Genomic DNA, 21305 nt, shown 5'->3' on the forward strand with positions numbered 1-21305 from the left:
GAGAAAGTCAAAGCAGAAAATATCAGGAAAGTGGCAGAGGAGAGGAGGAAGAAACAGTTTGAGGAAGAGAAAAGGATTGAGGAGCTGGAGAAGAGGAGGAAGGAGAAAGAGGAAGAGAAAAAGAAGAAGCGGGATGAGAGGAAGAAGAGGGAGGACAGGAAGTACAAAGAGAAATACCAGGACGAGGTGAGGAGTAAACAAGGCAAGGAGGATCAGGAGGCCGATGATGACAGTAAAGAGCGACAGGAGGAGCAGAGGATGATCGGGGAGGAGGAGAAGAAGAAAAGACAGGATGACGAAGAGAAGATGTTTGCAAGTGAAGATTCGTTGGATGAGGAGTTCATCCAGCCCTTGCTTCAAACCAGCAAAGATATGATGGGAAGTGGAGAGAGGGGGAGCCAGGAGAAGGAAGAGAAAAGACCAGAAAAGAGAGTTGGGGAGGACCAGGAAGGGTGGGATGAAGCAAAGGTAAGAGAAGAAGAGAGGCAGCGAAGGGAGCAGTTAAAGAAGGAGAGCAAGGAAGAGGCAGAGAGGGATATGAAAGAGGAAGAGAAGAGGAGGAAGCAGATGGAAGAAGATGCTGAGGCATCAGAGGAGGACACAGAAGTTTGCTTCTTGTTCTCTGACCCTGAAGCGGAGAAGGAAGAGAAGCCTGAGGATGATGAGGAAGAGGAAGATGAGGTATGTTTACTGGTGCCTGATAAGGAGGCAGAGGCGGAGGTGGAGGAGGAAGAGGAGGAAGGAGAGAGCAAAGAGGACAAGGTTGAGGGAGAGGGGGACGTGTGTTTGCTTCAATCTGATGAGGAAGAGGATGAGCAGCCAAAGGAGAGTGAGGAAGAGAAGAGAAGGAAGATGGAGGAACAGCCGGAGTCAGAGGAGGATGAGGAGGTGTGCGCACTGAGAGCTGAAGAGGATCAAACGAAGGTGAGAGAGGAAGCGAGGAAGAGACAAGAGGAAGAGGAGAGGAGGCAGATGGAGGAAGGTGTGAGGAAGAGGGAGGTGGAGGAAGATGGTGAGGCATCAGAGGAGGATGCAGCAATCTGTCCATGGATGCCTGATGATGAAGAAGAAAAAGAGCGTGAGGAAGAGAGGAAGAGACCGGAGGAAGAGGAGAGGAAGATTGAGGAAAAGACAACAGGAGACGTGTGTTTGCTTCAATCTGATGAGGAAGAGGATGAGGAGCCAAAAGAAAGTGAGGAAGAGAAGAGAAGGAAGATGGAGGAACAGCCGGAGTCGGAGGAGGATGAGGAGGTGTGTGCATTGAGAGTTGAAGAGGATCAAGCAAAGGCAAAGAAGAAAAAGGAGGAAGATGTGAGAAAGCCAGAGATGGGGGAAGATGGTGAGGCATCAGAGGAGGACGCAGAGGTCTGTCCATGGAAACCAGATGATGATGAAGAAGAAAAGGAGCGTGAGGAACAGAGGAGGAGACAAGAGGAAGAGGAGAGGAAGAGACAGGACGAGGAAAGGAGGAGACAGGAAGAAGAGAAGAAGATTGAGAAAACAACAACAGGCGATGTCTGTTTGCTTCAATCTGATGAGGAAGAGGACGAGCAGCCAAAGGAGAGTGAGGAAGAGAAGAAAAGGAAAATGGAGGAACAGCCAGAGTCAGAGGAGGATGAGGAGGTGTGCGCACTGAGAGTTGAAGAAGATCAAGCAAAGGCGAGAGAGGAAGCGAGAAAGAGAGAAGAGGAAGCAGAGAAGAAGAGGCAGATGGAGGAAGATGAGAGGAAGGGTGAGATGGAGGAAGATGGTGAGGCATCAGAGGAGGATGCAGAGGTTTGTCCATGGAAAGCAGATGCAGATGAAGAAAAAAAGGAGCATGACGAAGCGAGGACGAGTCAGGAGGAAGAGGTGAAGGAGGTTGAGGAGGTAAAAGAGATTGAGGAAGAGACAACAGGAGGCGTGTGTTTGCTTCAATCTGATGAGGAAGAGGATGAGGAGCCAAAGGAGAGTGAGGAAGAGAAGAGAAGGAAGATGGAGGAACAGCCGGAGTCGGAGGAGGATGAGGAGGTGTGTCCACTGAGAGTTGAAGAGGATCAAGCGAAGGCGAGGAAGAAAAAGGAGGAAGATATGAGGAAGGCAGAGATGGAGGATGGTGAGGCATCAGAGGAGGACGCAGAGGTCTGTCCATTGAAACCAGATGATGATGAAGAAGAAAAGGAGCGTGAGGAACAGAGGAAGAGACAAGAGGAAGAGGAGAGGAAGAGACAGGAGGAAGAGGAGAGGAAGATTGAGGAAAAGACAACAGGAGAAGTGTGTTTGCTTCAATCTGATGAGGAAGAGGATGAGCAGCCAAAGGAGAGTGAGGATGAGAAGAGAAGGAAGATGGAGGAACAGCCGGAGTCGGAGGAGGATGAGGAGGTGTGCTCACTGAGAGTTGAAGAAGATCAAGCAAAGGCGAGAGAGGAAGCGAGGAAGAGAGAAGAGGAAGAAAAGAGGAAGAGGCAATTGGAGGAAGATGGTGAGGCATCAGAGGAGGATGCGGAGGTTTGTCCAATGAAACCAGATGCAGACGAAGAAGAAAAGGAGCGTGAGGAAGAGAGGAAGAGACAAGAGGAAGAGGAGAGGAGGAGACAGGAGGAAAAGGAGAGGAAGATTGAAGAAGTGAAGGAGGTTGAGGGAGAGACAACAGGAGAAGTGTGTTTGCTTCAATCTGATGAGGAAGAGGACGAGCAGCCAAAGGAGAGTGAGGAAGAGAAGAGAAGGAAGATGGGGGAACAGCCGGAGTCAGAGGAGGATGAGGAGGTGTGCTCACTGAGAGTTGAAGAAGATCAAGCAAAGGCGAGAGAGGAAGCGAGGAAGAGAGAAGAGGAAGAAAAGAGGAAGAGGCAAATGGAGGAAGATGGTGAGGCATCAGAGGAGGATGCGGAGGTTTGTCCAATGAAACCAGATGCAGACGAAGAAGAAAAGGAGCGTGAGGAAGAGAGGAAGAGACAAGAGGAAGAGGAGAGGAGGAGACAGGAGGAAAAGGAAAGGGAGATTGAGGAAGTGAAAGAGGTTGAGGGAGAGACAACAGGAGGCGTGTGTTTGCTTCAATCTGATGAGGAAGAGGATGAGGAGCCAAAGGAGAGTGCGGAAGAGAAGAGAAGGAAGATGGAGGAACAGCCGGAGTCGGAAGAGGATGAGGAGGTGTGTCCACTGAGAGATGAAGAAGATCAAGCGAAGGCGAGAGAGGAAGCGAGGAGGAGAGAAGAAGAAGAAAAGAGGAAAAGGCAAATGAAGGAAGATGGTGAAGCGTCAGAGGAGGATGCGGAGGTTTGTCCATGGAAAGCAGATGATGATGAAGAAAAAGAGCGTGAGGAAGAGAGGAAAAGACAAGAGGAAGAGGAGAGGAGGAGACAGGAGAAGGAGAGGAAGATTGAGGAAAAGACAACAGGAGACGTGTGTTTGCTTCAATCTGATGAGGAAGAGGATGAGGAGCAAAAGGAAAGTGAGGAAGAGAAGAGAAGGAAGATGGAGGAACAGCCGGAGTCGGAGGAGGATGAGGAGGTGTGCTCACTGAGAGTTGAAGAAGATCAAGCGCAGGCGAGGAAGAAAAAGGAGGAAGATGAGAGGAAGAGGCAGATGGAGGATGGTGAAGCATCAGAGGAGGATGCAGAGGTCTGTCCATGGAAGCCTGATGATGATGAAGAAGAAAAGGAGCGTGAGGAAGAGAGGAAGAGACAAGAGGAAGAGGAGAGGAGGAGACGGGAGAAAGAGAGGAAGATTGAGGAAAAGACAACAGGAGACGTGTGTTTGCTTCAATCTGATGAGGAAGAGGATGAGGAGCAAAAGGAAAGTGAGGAAGAGAAGAGAAGGAAGATGGAGGAACAGCCGGAGTCGGAGGAGGATGAGGAGGTGTGCTCACTGAGAGTTGAAGAAGATCAAGCGCAGGCGAGGAAGAAAAAGGAGGAAGATGAGAGGAAGAGGCAGATGGAGGATGGTGAAGCATCAGAGGAGGATGCAGAGGTCTGTCCATGGAAGCCTGATGATGATGAAGAAAAGGAGCGTGAGGAAGAGAGGAAGAGACAAGAGGAAGAGGAGAGGAGGAGACGGGAGAAAGAGAGGAAGATTGAGGAAAAGACAACAGGAGACGTGTGTTTGCTTCAATCTGATGAGGAAGAGGATGAGGAGCAAAAGGAAAGTGAGGAAGAGAAGAGAAGGAAGATGGAGGAACAGCCGGAGTCGGAGGAGGATGAGGAGGTGTGCTCACTGAGAGTTGAAGAAGGTCAAGCGAAGGCGCGAGAGGAAGCGAGGAAGAGAGAAGAGGAAGAAAAGAGGAAAAGGCAGATGGAGGAAGATGATGAGGCATCAGAGGAGGACGCAGTGGTCTGTCCATGGAATCCTGATGATGATGAAGAAGAAAAAGAGCGTGAGGAAGAGAGGAGGAGACAGGAAGAAAAGGAAAGAATGAGACAGGAGGAAGAGGAGAGGAAGATTGAGGAAAAGATAACAGAAGATGTGTGTTTGTTTCAATCTGATGAGGAAGAGGACGAGGAGCCAAAGCAGAGTGAGGAAGAAAAGAAAAGGAAGATGGAGGAACAGCCGGAGTCGGAAGAGGATGAGGAGGTGTGCTCACTGAGAATTGAAGAAGGTCAAGCGAAGGCGAGAGAGGAAGCGAGGAAGAGAGAAGAGGAAGAAAAGAGGAAAAGGCAGATGGAGGAAGATGGTGAGGCGTCAGAGGAGGATGCGGAGGTTTGTCCATGGAAAGCAGATGAAGATGAAGAAGAAAAAGAGCGTGAGGAAGAGAGGAGGAGACAGGAGAAAGAGGAGAGGAAGATTGAGGAAAAGACAACAGGAGACGTGTGTTTGCTTCAATCTGACGAGGAAGAGGACGAGGAGCAAAAGGAGAGTGAAGAAGAGATGAGAAGGAAAATGGAGGAACAGCCGGAGTCGGAGGAGGATGAGGAGGTGTGCTCACTGAAGCCGGATAAGGATGATGAAGATGTCGCGAAGTTGAGAGCAGAAGCGAGGAAGAAAAAGGAGGAAGCTGAAAGAAGGAAGGAGATGGAGGAAGATGGTGCGGCATCAGAGGAGGATGCAGAGGTTTGCCCATGGACGCTTGATGAGGATGAAGAGGCAAAGGAGCGTGAGGAAGAGAGGAAGAGAGAGGAGGAAGAGGAGAGGAAGAGACGGGAGGAAGAGAGGAAGAAAATGGAGGAAGAGAGGAAGAGACAGCAGAAAGCTGCGGAGGGCGACGATGAAATGTGCGAGTTGGAACATGAAGACGAAGATGAGGACAAGGCACCTGGAGAGGAAATATCCAAACAGGTGGAGAGAGAGGTGTCTGAGGAGGAAGAGGCTGTGTGTGAATTGGAAAGTGAGGAGGGACAGGCCGACGGGAGCAAGGGAGAGGGGAAAGAGGAGATCAAGGGAGAGGAGGAAGAGGACAGCAAGGGAAAGGGAGAAGAGGAGGCCGTGTGTCTGATCCAATCCTCCGAGGGAGAGGATGAGGAGACGACAGAGAGCAAGGAAGAGATAAGGAAGAAGATGGAGCAACAACCAACATCAGAGGAGGATGAGGTCAGCTGCTCTCTTGACAAGGAAGAGGGTGATGATGGCAAGGCCAAGACCAAAGAGGCAGCGAGGAAGAGGAAGGAGGAGCAGGAGGAGAAGATGCAACCAATGGAGGGAGACAGCAAAGAGAGGCTGAAGGAGAGCGAGGAAGTGAGGAAGGAGGCAGCGGACGACGTAGAGGTGTGTGAGTTGGAAGAAGAAGAGGTAAAGGCTGAGGAGGAGGAGATGATGAAGAGACGGGAGGAGAAAGCCACAGCCGAGGAGGAAGAGGAGGTGTGTGAATTGGAAGAGGAAGGTGAGGGGGCAAAACAGGAAGAGGCGTATAACCCGGCAACAGAGGAGGCGGATGAGACGTGTGAACTGGAGTCACCCGAAGAGGACCAGGTCAAAGATAGAGAGGAAGATGGGGAGAGAGTGTCAGAGAAAGCATCGGTGCCCGAGTGGAAGGGGGAGGGGGAGGAGGAGACAAGCTTATTATCTCCCAATCAGGAAGAGGACGAGAAATCAAAGGAGGTGGAAGAGAGGAAGAAAACAGAGGAAGAGGAGAGGAAGGGAAAGGAGAAAGAGGAAGAAGATGAGATGTGTCTACGGGAACCTGGTGAGGAAAAGGACAAGGAGGACCAGGAAGCCAAAGCAAAAGAGGAAGAGAGGAAGAGGAAAGAGGAAGAAACAAAGAAGAAAAAAGAGGATGAGGAGGAAGAGAGGAAGCGGAAGGAGGAAGAGGAGAGGAAGGGGCTGGCGGAGGATGAAGTATGTGAACTGGAGCCGGGGGAGGAGGAGGAGAATGAGAAGAATAAGGAAAAGAGGCGGGAGGAAGAGAGAAAGAGGAAGGAGAAAGAGGAGACCATGGCTGCAGCAGCTGGAAAGGAGGAAGAGGAGGTGTGTTTGCTGGAGGATGATCAGGAGGGGATGAAGCCGGAAAAATCAGGGGTTGAAGAGAGTTCCCTGCCTTCCGATATGGAAGGTGTTAAGGCAGAAGTGGAAGGTGCGATGCCCCTAACAGGAAAGCAAACCCTGGACGAAGAGGAGATGTGTGAGTTGGACACGGGCAAGGAGCTGAGTGGGGAGATCACTGAACCTCACGAGGCGGTGAGAAGGAGCATTGAGGAGAGCGAGATAAATATGGAGGAAGGTGAGGTGTGCTCGTTGGGATCTACTGAAGAACTGCGAGCGAAGAAGAGTAAAGAGAAGGAAGCGGAAGAGACAGAAGTGAAATCGCTCCATTCTGACAAGGAGTTGGGGAAAGGGGGAGAAGGAGAAGGAGAAGTGTGTTCACTGGAATCTGATGATGAAGGTGTGAAACGTCAGGAGAAGGGGATAGAAAAAGAGAGGAAGAGGGTGGAAGAGATGGAGAGAAGGAAATTGCTGGATGAAGAGGAAGACAGGAAGAGGAATGAGGAGAGAGAGGAAGAAAGGAGGAAGAGAAAGGAGCAAACAAAGAGGAGGAAGAAAGAGGAAAGTAGAAGGAAAAGAGAGGAAGAGAGGTGCGAGAAAATGCAGGGTAAGATGAGGGAAAAGGAGAGGACAGCCGAAGGGAGGAGGGGGAGTGAAGTGGACGAGGACGAGTGGAGGAAATCAGAGCGAGGGAGGAAGAAAAGAATGGAACAGGAGGACGAGGAGGAGGAGGGGAGGAAGCTACGCAAGGAAAGGAGAAAGAGTATACTGGAGGAGGAAGAGAGGAAGAAGAAAGTGGCGGAGATCTTGAAGAAAGAGGAGGAAATAAAGAACAGGGAAGAGCAGCTGAGGATCAGGGAGGAGGAGGTCAAAAAGAAAAGAGAAGGGGAGGAGAGGAGAAGACTGGAGGATGAGGAGAGGATGAAGAAGGAGGAGAAGAAGAGGAAGAAGGAGGAGACGAGGAGGAAGAGAATCGAGGAAGAGAAGAGGATTGAGGAAAAGAAGACGAAGATTGAGGAGCAAATCAAATTGATGGAACAGCGCAAGGTGTGGGAAGAGGAGCTGAGGAAGAAGCTGGAGGAGGATGAGAAGAAGAAAAGGGATGATAAAGAGCGAAGGAAACGGCAGGAGAAGGAGAGGAAGAAGAAAGAGGAAGAGGATAGGCGGAAGATACTGGAGGAGGAGAGGCAGAAGTGGGAGGAGGAAGAGAGGAGGCGACGGGAGGATGAGGAAAGGAAGAGGCTGGAGGACGAGGAGGTGAGGCAATGGGAAGTGAAGGAGAGTGGGAGAATGGACGATGCAGTCAGGAGAAAGAGAGAGGATCAGGAGAGGAAGAGGAAGGTGGAGGACAGGAAGAAGAGACGGGCGGAGGAAGAGAGGAAGAGAAGGGAGGAGAGCAAAGTGGACAGGGTGGTGACCCTGGTCATCAACGTCATGGACAAGGTGGTAGACAAGTTCATGGAGAAGATAACAGAGAAGGACCGCAAAGGCAAAGGCAAAGACAAGAAGGCGGTGGACAAGACCAGAGGTGGCGATGACGGGTTGGGAATTGGTCCCAAAATGGATGAGTTCTGTGAGCCCGTGGCCTCCGTTTCAGAAGAAGCCAAACAAGAGGGCTTGTCCGAGATCCAGAAGAAGGGGGCTTCCCTGACCAAACACCAGCGAGAGGCCTTTAAGGAACTTTTCAACCTGTTTTCCGTGGCTCACACCGACGGCCTGACCCGCTTTGACCTGTCGCTGGGGCTGCAGGCTGTGGGCATTAAGCTGTCCGAGGACAAGCTGGCCGAGTTGGCCCAGACCCTGGATCTGGACAGAGACGGGCAGGTGGGCTTCGAAGATTTCCTGGAATTTGTGACAGATGGAAGCCGGTTCCTGCAATATTTCTCCCAGCTTCCTGACAGCTGTGAGACGTCCACACTTCAGAAGGGAATCGTCACCAACACGGTCTTCTACAAGATCCTGGCCGAGGTCTTGAAGCTGGAGGAGCTTTCAGTGGAGTCCACTAGGCTCATCGTCCAGTACTACTTCGCTAAGAAGAAAGGTGCCAACATCAAGAGCAAGAGGGACAAACAAGACAATGGTGAGATGTTGATGCCGTCCAACTTCATGGGCATCAACCTCCATCGGCTGGTCCATTACATCGACATATTGGAGCCCGAGGAGGACTACATGGAGTCTCTTCTGAACGAGGAACAGTTCTACGCTTTCCGGGAATTCTTCGAGCTGTTTGACCGCAACTATCAAGACAGCATCGATCACTATTCCCTACTGAATATCATGACATCCTTGAATATCTACGTGAGGAACCAATTGATCCCCATCCCCATTCAATTCTCGCCCATCAACCGGGGTAGAAATGTGACCTTCCGAGACTTCCTCACTATCATGTCCGACACGACCACCTTCGCCCAGTTTCTGGCTCAGGAGCGCGAGGACCTCTCTCAAACCAGGACTCTTACCCCAGAGATGGTCCTATTCGATGCCATCTCCAAACATGTCCACCTCCTCTCCCAAACTGCCAGAGTGGGCGATGTGATCATGAACTTCTACCACCAGAAGCTCAAGGAGATGCTAGTGGCTCAGTACAAGAGCTTCTCCCCACAAATGAGCACCAGCGAGGAGTTCACCACCAGTGAAGACTTGCTGACCAGCGATGAGTATTCCACCAATGAAGACCTCCTTCCTCAACCAGCCGGGCAGGTGGTGAGAGAGAAGCCAGTGAGAGATGAGACAGGAAACGGTAAGGAGACACGGGTCAAGGAGAAGAAAGTTGCAGGCGCGGAGAGGGAGAAACTGAGCAGCGAGGAGAAGAGGAAGAGGGAGGAACAACCCAAGTGCGTGCCCAAGTTAGAGGCGATGTCAGAGGGCAAAGAGCAGGGCATAAGCAAGGAGGTGTGTGAGGAAGAATCCTCATCACCCATTCCTGGGCAGACAAGCTCCTCGCTGACTCCCGATCGGACCCAGACTCACCAGATGGAGAGGAGCGATGTGGGCTGTCAGGTGTCGGTCAAGGTGAAAAGCTCCAGGAGCCACGTAGGGAGCATGAAGCAAGCCAAGCGAGGGGCTGCCTATGAGAAGAGGTTCAGACAGGCACTCAGGCACCCGGGATTCAACGCTGTGTTCAACGAGTATTCCTGGACCTGGAAGATGGAGGAGGCGGAGAGGCAGAAAGGTCAGGAGCACCTCAAAAAGCGCAAGAAGAAAGCAGAACAAAGTTGAGCGTCAACGTGGGGCGGGGTGGGGTGGGCAGAGTAGAGACCTCCTGGGGCGTCTTCTCATCTTCCTTTCATGTCAGCCACCCCAATCATTTTGTACGCAATTAGAAATTGCTTTGCTTGGATGTTCTCCTATCACAATAAAACCTCAGGGTCCAGAGAAATCTTGCTTTACTTACTTGCACCCACAGGACAATGTGGAGTCCTGTAGTGTAACGAAGTGGTTAGACCGCTCGCCTTGCAAGCAAGCGAGAGGACCCGGGTTCGATTCCCAGCCGGCCCAGAGAGTCAGGGCAGAACCGTAGGCAAATTTACTTACTCCACACACACGCACACGCCTCTGTTTACCAGCCGTAAGTAGGAACCGGTTTGCAAGTCGATTGGCGGATTGCTTTCCGGGGGTAATATAATGATCCCTTAAAAAAATAATTATAATTTGGTGCCTCAATCCACGACCGTTTGTGGGACAATTGGCTGTCGTGTTTCTCCCACAAAATATACAATCAATTCACTTTGCAATATATCCTATACAGCTCTTTGACACGTCTCAAGGATGCGCTAAGGCGCCACGTCAAGTACAAGGATTATTAATATTATAAAATTGGTCACTTACTTCATGCCGTTGGTGGGATAAACCGGCTTCCGTGTTTGCCTGCCTACATGATACAGTTGGCACTGAAATCCTGTGAAGCACTTTGAGGTGTCATGACGATGTCATGAGGCGCTGTATCAAATGCAAGCATTATTATTATTAATCCCAATTTTTCTACAGCCTATATTTTTATACTCAATGTCCCCGTTTGTAACTGGGGCAAGCAGCAAAGTGATAGGTCAGGGTTAGTAGGATGAGGTCATAAACATTGACACCTCATAGCAGTCACACAAATGCCATTTGAATTTTCACAGCCTGCAATTAATTGCCAAACCTTAGCTGTAGAGTTAAGTAACTCTTAATTCCCCCCCCTCCCCACCCTCCAAAAAAAAAAGCATCCTCATGTGTTTGAGAAGAGAAGAGACACAGACCAGTTCTGCAACGGTGAGGTTGAGGCTACTTTTCCCCCTGGGGGACATGCGACAGAACTGAAGGGACTTTTTGTTATATATTTTTGTGTGTGTGGGTGTGTGTGTGGGTGGGTGTGTGTGTCTGTGGGGGTGTCACCTTTGAAAGGATATCGCAACCAGCTGCCTGAGACAGACAGACAAGACACTCTGAATGAAGTGTGAGCCAGGATAGCGGGACACCGAGAGAGGTGGTTGACGTAGGGAGCAACCCCTCTTGTTCCTTGTCTCCCCTCCACCCTCACCCCCACCCTCCCCTCTCACCCCCACCCACCCACCCACCCACCCAGGCTCCTGGTAAACAGTCTTTGATGTCTGGTCTTGGAAGGAGACCAGATACTCCATTGTATAGAGAGCGCGAGCGACAGCGAGAGAGAGCATCAAAGGAGTAAACGTAAGGGGAACCTTTTTTTTAATATAAATTAAGAGGAGGGGGAAAAGCAGAAGAAGGCAAGTCAATTTCAAGATGACCACAGCTTCGACAATGAAAGTGGAGACCCAACAATGTTCAGAAGGCGACGTGGTCAAGGGGATCGGGAAGATAATGGAGAAGGTTGTGGATAAGGTGATCGATCGGATGATGGACAAGGTGATGGATCGCATGACAGAGAAGTGGAGGATAGAGAACAGGGACCGGGTGTCGGCCACAGTGGCGGAGACAATGTCTGAGACGGCTCACAACCTAATCGTGGAGGCTCAGACCATGGAGAACGCCATGGGCAACAGGGTGGGCGAGATGGTGGACAAGGTGGTGGTGGAGGTGGCCAACATGGTGGAGAAGATGATGGAGAAAGTGGAGAAGAAGCTGGAGGGCAACGCAGTGGACCAGATCCACTTGGGTCATGGGGACACGGTCGGGAGCCAGTCTGACCAGGAATCTGTGTGTGAGATGTACTCGTCCAGCGAAGACCAAGCAGAGGAGGAGGAGGAGTACGAGGAGCCCCCGCTCACCCAGAACCAGAAAGATGCATTTTACGAGATTTTTAAAGAGTTTACCAGAAAGGAGGAAGATTTTATAGATTTTGTCAGCCTCCAGTTTGTATTGACCTCCGTGGGTGCCAGGCTGAGGGACGAGAAGATTCACCGAGCGCTGGAGGTCCTGGACAGTAATAAGGACAGCCGGGCGGATTTTGAGGACTTCCTCAACCTGCTGACCAACACCAAACTCTTCTTCAAGTTCTTCGGCGATTTGCCGGACCGCTGTGAGGGCACGGGACTCCACAAGGGCTTCGTGGACAACACCATCTTCTTCGAGCTCCTGTCCAAGTTCATCGAGTTTCAACTGCTCTCTGAAGACTCCGTCAGGAAGATCATCAAGTATTACTACCTGAAGAAGAAAGGAGCCAAGCTATTGACCAAGGACGAGGGGGTCAAGAACCTCCCTACCTTCCTGGGACAGACCGTCTATAACCTGGTCAACTACGTGGACATCCTGCAGCCGGACGCGGATTACAAGGAGGTGGATTTGACCGAGGAGCAGGTTGCAGCATTCCGAGATGTCTTTGAGATCTTTAACAGGACGGGTGAGGACAGTGTAGGGGTGGACTATCTCCTGGACATGATGAAGCAGGTGCAGATCTACCTGAAGAACCCCCTCGTGCCCAATGATGTCAAGGTCAACGGGGTCAACCAGGGCCGCCCGGTAGGCTTCCAGGACTTCCTGACCATCATGACGGACACAGCTACTTTCAGGCAGTACTTGGCTCCGGTCTACAAGGAGTGCAAGGGCGAAGTGGACAGCGATGTAGTACTGTTTGAGGCTATCACCCGTCTTGTAGATTCGACCATCCTCACTGCGAAGACCAAGGGCATCATCACCGTCTACTACCGCAGTAAGTTCCAGCACAACTGGAACGTGGATAAGGAACCCCCAGAGAAACCTCACTCGGCCCATCAGCAGCAGAAGGGAAATCTTGACAAGCCCCGCGCCACCCCTCCCTCCACTGCCCCCAGACCCACCTCCAGGAACACGACCCAAATCCCAAGGAGTGTCGCAGTGCAAGACCATGGAAAAATAACCACGGCCAATGCCGGCAGGAAGCACCATAAGGAACAGGGGAATCGCAAACGGAACGATCTGGAGAAGCGATTCGCTGTGGCTCTGCAGAACCCAGCTTTCAAAGAAGCTTTCAACGCTTACTCTTGGACGTGGAGAAATCGGGCAGATGTGGAGGGAGGTCCCCCGTAAATGACATGACGTGTTTTTTTTTGGTGGGGCTGACGCTTAGTGAGTTGGGTCCTGGAGGCGGAGGGGGGGGGGGGGGCAGAGGGAGGAGGGAGTGGAGGCCACGTGAAGGGGTGGCTCGCTCTTGTTTTACTTCAAAACTATGCTAAGGATAATCAATGCTTTCGTGACTCTCTTAATGCAGAATAAATTGGCATCTTGAACATATGTTTGTGGAGTCCCTGTAGCGCATTGGGTTAGAGCACTCACCTCGCAAGTGAGCAAGAGGACCTGGGTTCGATTCCCGGTTGGGTAGGGTCAGGGCAAAATGTTAGGCAAGTATCCTTACTCCACACACACACACACGCACACACACAAACCCCACTCTGTTTACCAAGCAGTAAGTAGGAACCGCTTGTTAGTCGATTGGCAGATTGCTTTTCTAGGGGTAATAATCCCTTCAAAAATAGATATATAATAATTTGGTCACTCAATCCACAACGGTTTGTGGGACACTGCTGTGCTCAATTGGCTGCCACATTTACCCCACAAAATTTACAGTCAATTCACTTTACAGTGTATTCTGTGAAGCGCTTTTAAGATATTTCGACGACGTGGTAAGACGCTATATCAAATGCAAGGATTATTATTATTATTATTATCATTATTCCCACCTCAGGAGAAAGGAGATTCTGGATATAGATCGTTGGAACGGACTGCACACACTCTCCCTGGAGGGTTGCAACCTGCTTGCCCAATTCTGGAAAGTATTTGGTGCAGGTTGGCAAGAGCCAAGGCTTGGGGGACCCCAGTGTGCATTGGGATAACTGCTGGAGTCTAATCTGCTAAAACCGCACAACTTGCCATTGAGAGCGCTGCCTGCCAAGCTTGTCCAGCTAGGACCACCCTCCCTGTTGCCTGCCCCCCAGTGACTGGCCGGCCCTTCCAGGTCCTGCCGATGAGCCAGGCTCGGCTGTCATTAGCAGTGGGTGCCCTGGAATACTGTGGCCTCTCCTGCCTCAGGAACTGGACCTAGAGACCGTCACAGAGAGAGGGGGCTCGATTCCAGCATTCCATTGCCAAACATGTCACCTTGGAGCCAGTTCAGCTCCCCACATACACACACGCACCTCTATTTATCAAGCAGTGAGTAGGAACCCGCTTGTTAGTCGATTGGTGGATCGCTTTCCGGGGCTAATAATCCTTTTTTAAAAAAATGCGGTCATTCAATGCGTGGGAAACCTCTGTGTGCAATTGGCTGCTGGCTTTTGCCCACAAAACCCACAGTCACTACCCTTTACAGTATATTCCGTGAAGCACTTTGAGACGTCTCGAAGAAGTGATAAGGCCCTGTATCAAATGCAAGGATTATTATTACGGGCGGGGGGTGTGGGTGGGGGGGGGGTGGAGGGGGCGGTGGAGCGGGAGTTATGGTAGGTCACAAAATTATGACATAATGTGCTGATGCCCTTGAAGTGACAACTCATCATTGACACGATGTCACAAAACATCCCCCACCACATCATAAAAATATCTGACGAGATGTAAAATAAATGCTAATCCTTCATTATAAAGGACATGAACCAATCCCTCACCCCCTCCCCTCAAAGAAAAGCCCCTCATGGAAGTAAGTGGAACATAGAAACTTGCCCAACGAGGAGAGCAGTGAGCTGCATTGACTTGGCTGCTTTCAAGGAAAATAGACAGAACTGAGAACTGTTTTAGTGTAGTTACGGCTAAAATGTCAGTCGGTTGAATTGGAGCAGCTGTAAGGAGACTTCAAGACCCCCAAACCCCCCCCAAAAAAGCTAAAGTTACATCATAAGATAAGGCCACATCGCCCAAATTTGTTTTATCTTTTGTGAAGCGCTCGCCCCAAAAAGTATTTTAGTTCATCTCTTATGAAAGACAGAGGAAAGAAGAAGGTGAGATGGAGGAGGAACTGAGCCGAGATGATGAGGGGAGGATTGTTGGGCAAGGCGATGAGAAGAAAGAGTTCAAGGAGCAATTGGAGAAAGAGTCACTCACAAAGGAGTCCAGAGAAGTAGAGGCTGGAGGATCAAGAAGAGGAGGAGGAGCAAAGAAGGCAAGCCAGGAAGCCTACAATGTGAATGAGGAAGAGCCGGAGATGGAATCCATGGACACATGTCCTCTGGAGGAAGGATGGAGGGAAGAGACAGAGAGAGTAGAGGAAGAAGAGATGGAGGGAGAGGCGACAGAGGTGGAGGAAATTATGGAGGAACCGTTGACGCCCAAAGCGTCAGATGAGGTGTGCGATTTGGATATTGAGGGGAAGCAAGTGTACGAGTTGGAGAAAGAAGAGCAGGAGGAAGTGAAGGTAGATGAGCCCGAGGAGGAAGTGTGTGAGTTGGAGGAACAGGAAGTGAAAGCTGTAGAACCTGAAGAGGAAGTGTGTGAGTTCGAGAAAGAGCAAGAAGTGAAAGAGGAAGTAGAGCAGGAGGTAGAACCTGAGGAGGAAGTGTGTAAATTGGAGGAGGAGGAGGAAGTAAAATCACCCGAGCCAGAAGCAGAATCCGAGGAGGAAGTGTGCAAATTAGAGGAGGAAGTGGGAGAGGTAGAAGTAGAGCAGGAACTGAAATCAGCAGAATCTGAACCAGAGGAGGAAGTGTGTGACTTGGAGGAAGAGAGAGTGGAATTACCCAAGCCAGAAGCTGAACCAGAGGAGGAAGTGTGTGAGTTGGAGGAAGAGAGAGTGGAATTACCCAAGCCAGAAGCTGAACCAGAGGAGGAAGTGTGTGAGTTGGAGGAAGAGAGAGTGGAATTACCCAAGCCAGAAGCTGAACCAGAGGAGGAAGTGTGTGAGTTGGAGGAAGAGGGAGTAGAATCACCCAAGCCAGAAGCAGAACCAGAGGAGGAAGTGTGTGAGTTGGAGGAAGAGGGAGTAGAATCACCCAAGCCAGAAGCAGAACCAGAGGAGGAAGTGTGTGAGTTGGAGGAAGAGGGAGTGGAATCACCCAAGCCAGAAGCAGAACCAGAGGAGGAAGAGGGTGAGTTGGAGGAAGAGGGAGTGGAATCACCCAAGCCAGAAGCAGAACCAGAGGAGGAAGAGGGTGAGTTGGAGGAAGAGGGAGTAGAATCACCCAAGACAGAAGCAGAACCAGAGGAGGAAGTGTGTGAGTTGGAGGAAGAGGGAGTAGAATCACCCAAGACAGAAGCAGAACCAGAGGAGGAAGTGTGTGAGTTGGAGGAAGAGGGAGTGGAATCACCCAAGACAGAAGCAGAACCAGAGGAGGAAGTGTGTGAGTTAGAGGAAGAGGAGGTGAGAGAGGTAGATGCACAAGAAGAGGAAGAGCATGAGATAGAAGAAGAGGTGAAAGAGGTAGAAGCACAAGAAGAAGTGTGTGAGTTGGAGGAAGAGGAAGAAGCAGAGCCAGAACCTGAGGAGGAAATATGCGAGTTGGAGGAAGAGGAGGTGAGAGAGGTAGAGGCAGGACCCGAGCCAGAGGAGGAAGTGTGTGAGTTGGAGGAGGAGGAGGTGAAAGAGGTAGAGGAAGAGGAAGTGTGTGAGCTGGAGGAAGAGGAAGTAAAAGAAGTAGAGGAAGAGGAGGTGTGTGAGCTGGAGGAAGAAGAACCAGAACCCGAGGAGGAAATATACGAACTGGAGGAAGAGGAAGTGAAAGAACAAGTAGAGCAGGATGAAGTGAAAACAGCAGAGCCAGGATCTGAGGAGGAAGTGAAAGAAGTAGAGGAAGAGGAAGTGTGTGAGTTGGAGGAAGAAGAGCCTGAACTTGAGGAGGAAATATGCGAACTGGAGGAAGAGGAAGTGAAAGCGGAAGAACCGGGACCTGAAGAGGAAGTGTGCGAGTTGGAGGAGGAAGAGCAGGTGGAAGTGAAACCAGCAGAGGCTGAGGAGGAAATGTGCGAGTTGGAGGAAGAGGAGGGTGCGGTACAAGAGGAGGAAGAGGGGGAAGAACGCCAGTTGGAAGACGAGGAACCAGAAGAGACGACAGATGAACTGTGTGAGCTGGAGGAGGAGGAGGAAGCCACCAGGTCCTCGGATGGGCTGTGTGAGTTGGAGGATGAGGAGCCGGAGACCAGATCCTCCGAGGAGCTGTGTGAGTTGGAGGAGCAGGAAGTGAGGGAGGGGGAAGGGGAAACAGAGGATGAAGCATGTGAGCTGGAGCAAGAAGAGTCGACAGAAGAGGAAATATGTGAGTTGGAAGAGGGAAAGGAGGAAGAGGTTGTGTCAAAGACATCGGAGGAGGAACTGTGTGAGTTGGAAGATGAGGTAAAGGAGGAAGCAGAGAAAGAGGAAAAGATTGTACCAAAGCGATCGGAGGAGGAATTATGTGAGTTGGAAGATGAGGTAAAGGAGGAAAAGGTTGTGTCAGAGCCATTGGAGGAGGAACTGTGTGAATTGGAAGAAGAGGTAAAGAAGGAAGAAGTGAAGGAGGAAGTGTTGGAGGCAAAACCCTCGCAGGAGGAATTGTGTGAGTTGGAGGAAGAGGTAAAGGAGGAAAAGGTTGTGTCAAAGCCATCGGAGGAGGAACTGTGTGAATTGGAAGAAGAGGGAAAGAAGGAAGTGAAGGAGGAAGAGATGGAGGCAAAACCCTTGGAGGAGGAATTGTCTGAGTTGGAGGCCGAGGGGCAGAAGGAAGTGGCGGCAACAACAGAGCCAGAGTCCAGAGCACCAGATGTTTGTGATCTGGAGCTCGAAGAGCAACCAACAGGGAGAGAGGAAGATAGAAGAGAGGGGGGTGGAGAGGAGGAGGAGATAGAGGATGAAGAGGAAGAGGAAGAGGAAGAAGAGGAAGATGAGGACGAGGAAGGATGTCCCAGGGAAGGGTTAAAGAGTGAGCGCATGGATCAGGTGGAGTATGTGGTCAAGGTGGTGGTGAAGGTAGTGGAGAAGGTAGTGGACAAGGTCATGGAGAAAGCAATTGAGAAGTTGCTTCAGGTAGAGCAGGACCGCGTGGAGGACAAGGGCAAAGTGGTGAAGGTGGTGGGCAGGGTCGTAGACAATGTGGTAGAGAAGATCGAGCAGATGATGGAAGATGCCGGCAAGATGGAAAACATGGTAGAGCAGAAGATTGAGAAAATGGTGGAGCTGGTGGTGGAGGAAGGGGAGAAGATGGTGGAGAAGATGATCGAGAAGATGGGGAGGTTCGTGGAAGAGAGTGGCGATTTGGACACGGAGGCCTTGCTGTCTCAAATGCCGTTCAGAGACGGCGATCTCACGACCTCGAGCCAAGAGAAACCTGCGGTGACCAGGAAACAGCTGGAGGCGTTCCGCGAACTCTTCGACATGTTTCTGAAACGATCGGGAGACGCCATCGACTTGGACAAGTTCAAGGTCATTCTGGCCAGCGTGGGGGTGAAGATGAGCGATTCCAAAGCGGGAAGAGCCTTCAAGAGCTTTGACGTGAATGGGGATGGCAAAGTGGATTTCTCGGACTTCCTGACAGTCATGACCGACACCAAACTCTTCTTCCAGTTCTTCAAGGAGCTGCCCGACGTCTCCCAGTTTCTGGTGGTGCACAAGGGGTACGTGGACGACACAATCTTCTTTCAGATGTTGACCAAAGTCATGAAGAACCAAATCATCTCCGAAGACTCCACCATCAAAATCATCAAGTACTTCTTTCGGAAGAAGAAAGGCGCCAAGCTGAAGACTAAGAAGGAGGACAAGGTTTGCAGCAAGGCTGACAATACCTTCCTGGGAATCCCCGTCTTGAGTCTGATACAGTTCGTGGATATCCTGGAGCCTGAGGAGCAATACCGGGAGCTACCCCCCACGGCGGAAGAGGTGACGGCCTTCCGGGAATTCTTCCAAATGCTGGTGAGAAACAGCAATGACCGTATCGACGTGGCCAGTCTGCTGAGCAACATGACCAAGCTGGACATCTGCCTGAAAAACCCTCTGGTTCCCAATGACGTGAAATGCGCCACCGTGAATGGGGGTAAGGAGGTGGACTTCCAGGACTTCCTGAAGATCATAACGGACACGTCCAAGTTTGGCCAGTACCTGAGTCCTCCCTGCGAGGTCGTAGACCCCTACCTCTCCCCGGAGGTGGTGCCTTTTGAGATACTCCTCAGGTTGGTTGAAGCTCCCGTCATCAATGACAGGTTGAAAAAGACGGTGACCGGCTATTACCGGGACAAGTTTGAGGAGCCCATCCCCATATATCCCGAGATCACAGGGGAATCCCGAGGGTCCAGTGTCTCACGCGTCGTCTCCGAGGAACGCAGGCCGTTGTCAGCCGAAGAGGAAGGAGCGGAAGAGGAGGAGCCAGAGGAACTCGAGAAGGAGCCACAGGAACCAGAGCAGGAGCCAGAGGAGGAGCCTGAGCAGGAACCAGAGCCAACGGAGCCTGAACCAGAGAAGCCAGTGGTGCCAGAGGAGCCATTGGAACCAGAGACAGAGGAACCAGAGCCAGAGCAACCTGAAACAGTGGAGCCAGAGGAACCTGAGCCAGAGGAGATAGAGGAACCAGAGGAATCTGAACCAGAGCCATCTGAACCAGAGCCAGAGAAAACAGTGGAACCAGAGGAGCCAGAGGCCAAACCAGTGGTAAAAGAAAGCAAATCCGCAGTGAAGGAACCTCCGCCGGTCAAGAAGCCAGTGGCGTCCAAACCCCCGGTAAAAGCCCCCGTCCCGGCCAAGCCCCCAGCCAAGCCCCCGGCCAAACCAGTGTCCAAACCACCCGTCAAAAAACCCCTAGTCAAGAAACCATCTGTGGCGAAGGTGCCAGTGAAAAAGCCCCCACCTGTCAAGAAACCAGCAGTGAAAACGCCGCCCAAAACTCCAGTGAGAAAGACTCCGGAACCGGAGCCGGAGCCGGAACCGGAACCAGAACCAGAACCTGAACCTGAACCTGAGCCCGAACCAGAGGAGGAACCAGAGCCAGAGGAGGAAATTGAGCTAGAGGAAGAGGAAGCGAAAGTGGAAGAGGAGGAACCAGAGACAGAGGAGGAGCTAGAAGAGGAACCAGTGATCGTGGAGCCAGTGAAGGTGGTGCCCCCGGCAAAGGTCTCAAAGGCGGAATCCCTGAAGAAGACCATCCTCAAGTTGGAGGAACGCAAGAAGGAAGTCAAACCGGTGCTCAGACCACAGAGACTTCCTGTGGTGACCGCAGGCCCGCCCAGAGTCAAGAACTTCAACAGAGCCCTGCTCCAGGACGCCAACAAGACCGCAGGCCGGGCAGGCAGACCGGATGCGCAGCAGATCCGAGCTCAGGTCAGGGAGGCTACGGGGGAGTACGAGAGGAATGCACTGAAAAACCGACTGTACTACGAGAACAAGTTCCGAGATGCCATGAGGAACCCGGCTTTCTGCCAAGCGTTCCGAGAGTACACCTGGACCTGGAGGACCCAGAGTATAGACCGGGCCAGGAGCTCGGTTCGGGAGAAACAATGAGAAGAAAGAGAAAACGTAGGGATGAGTTTTACTGAGAGATGAGTTTTTTTCCCAGAAGCCTTGAACCAACTGACCAATGCCTCCCTCCCCTCCAAGGTTTGTTAAGAATTCAGTACTGGGCAGGTAGGCAGATGGACCTTTGACTGGTGTCCTTCAATGTGCAATAAACATCAAAACATAAGCCACATACAAATGCACCAATACTTGGGGTCCCTCTCTCCATTTTTGTTAATAATTCTTGCATTAGATAGAGTGCCTTATCGCGTTGAGACGTCTCAAAAGCACTTCACATGGATATACTGCAAAGCGTAGTGACTGTGTGTAGATTGTGGGCGAAACACGGCAGCCAATTGCACAGCAATGTCTCACAAATAGTCGTGGATTGAGTGACCAAATTATTCTTTTTTTTGAAGGAAACGGGAAACGCAATCGGCCAATCGACTAACAAGCGGGTTCCTACTTACTGCTGGTAAAGAGGTGTGTGTGTGTGCGTGTGCGGAGAAGGAAACTTGGCTAACATTTCGCCCCGCCCGGCTGGGAATCGAACCCGGGTCCTCTCGCTTGCAAGGCGAGCGTGCTAACCAATACACTACCAAACTCCAATACAAAGCAAAGGAATAGATGTCAAGTGTGTGTGTGTCTGTGTGTGTGTGTCAGCCTGGCGAGATGGTAGCGCTCTCACCTGAGTCAGAAGGTTGTGGGTTCAAGCCCCAAACACATCACGGACTTGGAATCATAGCGTCTAAGCTGACCTTGCCCGAGGCAAAACTGATCCAAACCCTAGTTCATTCCTTGGGGAACAAGAATCTAGAATAGAATCATATCACAGAATCTTACAGCACAGAAGGAGGCCATTCGGCCCATCGTGCCTGCGCCAACTCTTTGAAAGAGGCACCAACTAGTCCCAGTCTCTTACCCCCAACTAGTCCCACACTCCTGCTCTTTCCCCAATTAGCCACACTCCCACTTACCCCAACTAGTCCCACTCCCCCACTCTTACCTTAACTGGTCCCAGTCCCCCATTCTTACCCTTTGCAAAGCTACCATCGAATCTGCTTCCACCACCCTTTCAGGCAATACTTTCCAGACAGTAACAACT

General features: G+C 51.1%; 1 protein-coding gene across 1 annotated transcript; it reads left to right on the forward strand.

Annotated features, from left to right (window-relative positions):
* Positions 1-195: 195 nt before the first annotated feature.
* LOC103191497 lies at positions 196-20206 on the forward strand. The gene is made up of 5 exons (XM_042345513.1): positions 196-9604; positions 11177-12848; positions 14737-14975; positions 15087-17541; positions 17629-20206. Exons 1-5 carry the CDS (start codon positions 259-261, stop codon positions 20204-20206), a joined length of 16290 nt encoding a protein of 5429 aa, XP_042201447.1. The 5' UTR covers positions 196-258.
* The last annotated feature ends 1099 nt before the right edge of the window (positions 20207-21305 follow it).

This window comes from Callorhinchus milii, unplaced genomic scaffold (genome assembly GCF_018977255.1).
Source record: "Callorhinchus milii isolate IMCB2004 unplaced genomic scaffold, IMCB_Cmil_1.0 Scaffold56, whole genome shotgun sequence".
Taxonomy (NCBI): Eukaryota; Metazoa; Chordata; class Chondrichthyes; order Chimaeriformes; family Callorhinchidae; genus Callorhinchus; species Callorhinchus milii.

Coding starts and splice junctions, on each gene's coding strand:
- LOC103191497 (XM_042345513.1), top strand. CDS start 259: ATGATCGGGGAGGAGGAGAAGAAGAAAAGACAGGATGACGAAGAGAAG. Junction 9,605..11,176: donor CAAGAAGAAAGCAGAACAAA/GTTGAGCGTCAA, acceptor AACAATGTTCAG/AAGGCGACGTGGTCAAGGGG. Junction 17,542..17,628: donor AGAGAGGAAGATAGAAGAGA/GGGGGGTGGAGA, acceptor AGGATGTCCCAG/GGAAGGGTTAAAGAGTGAGC.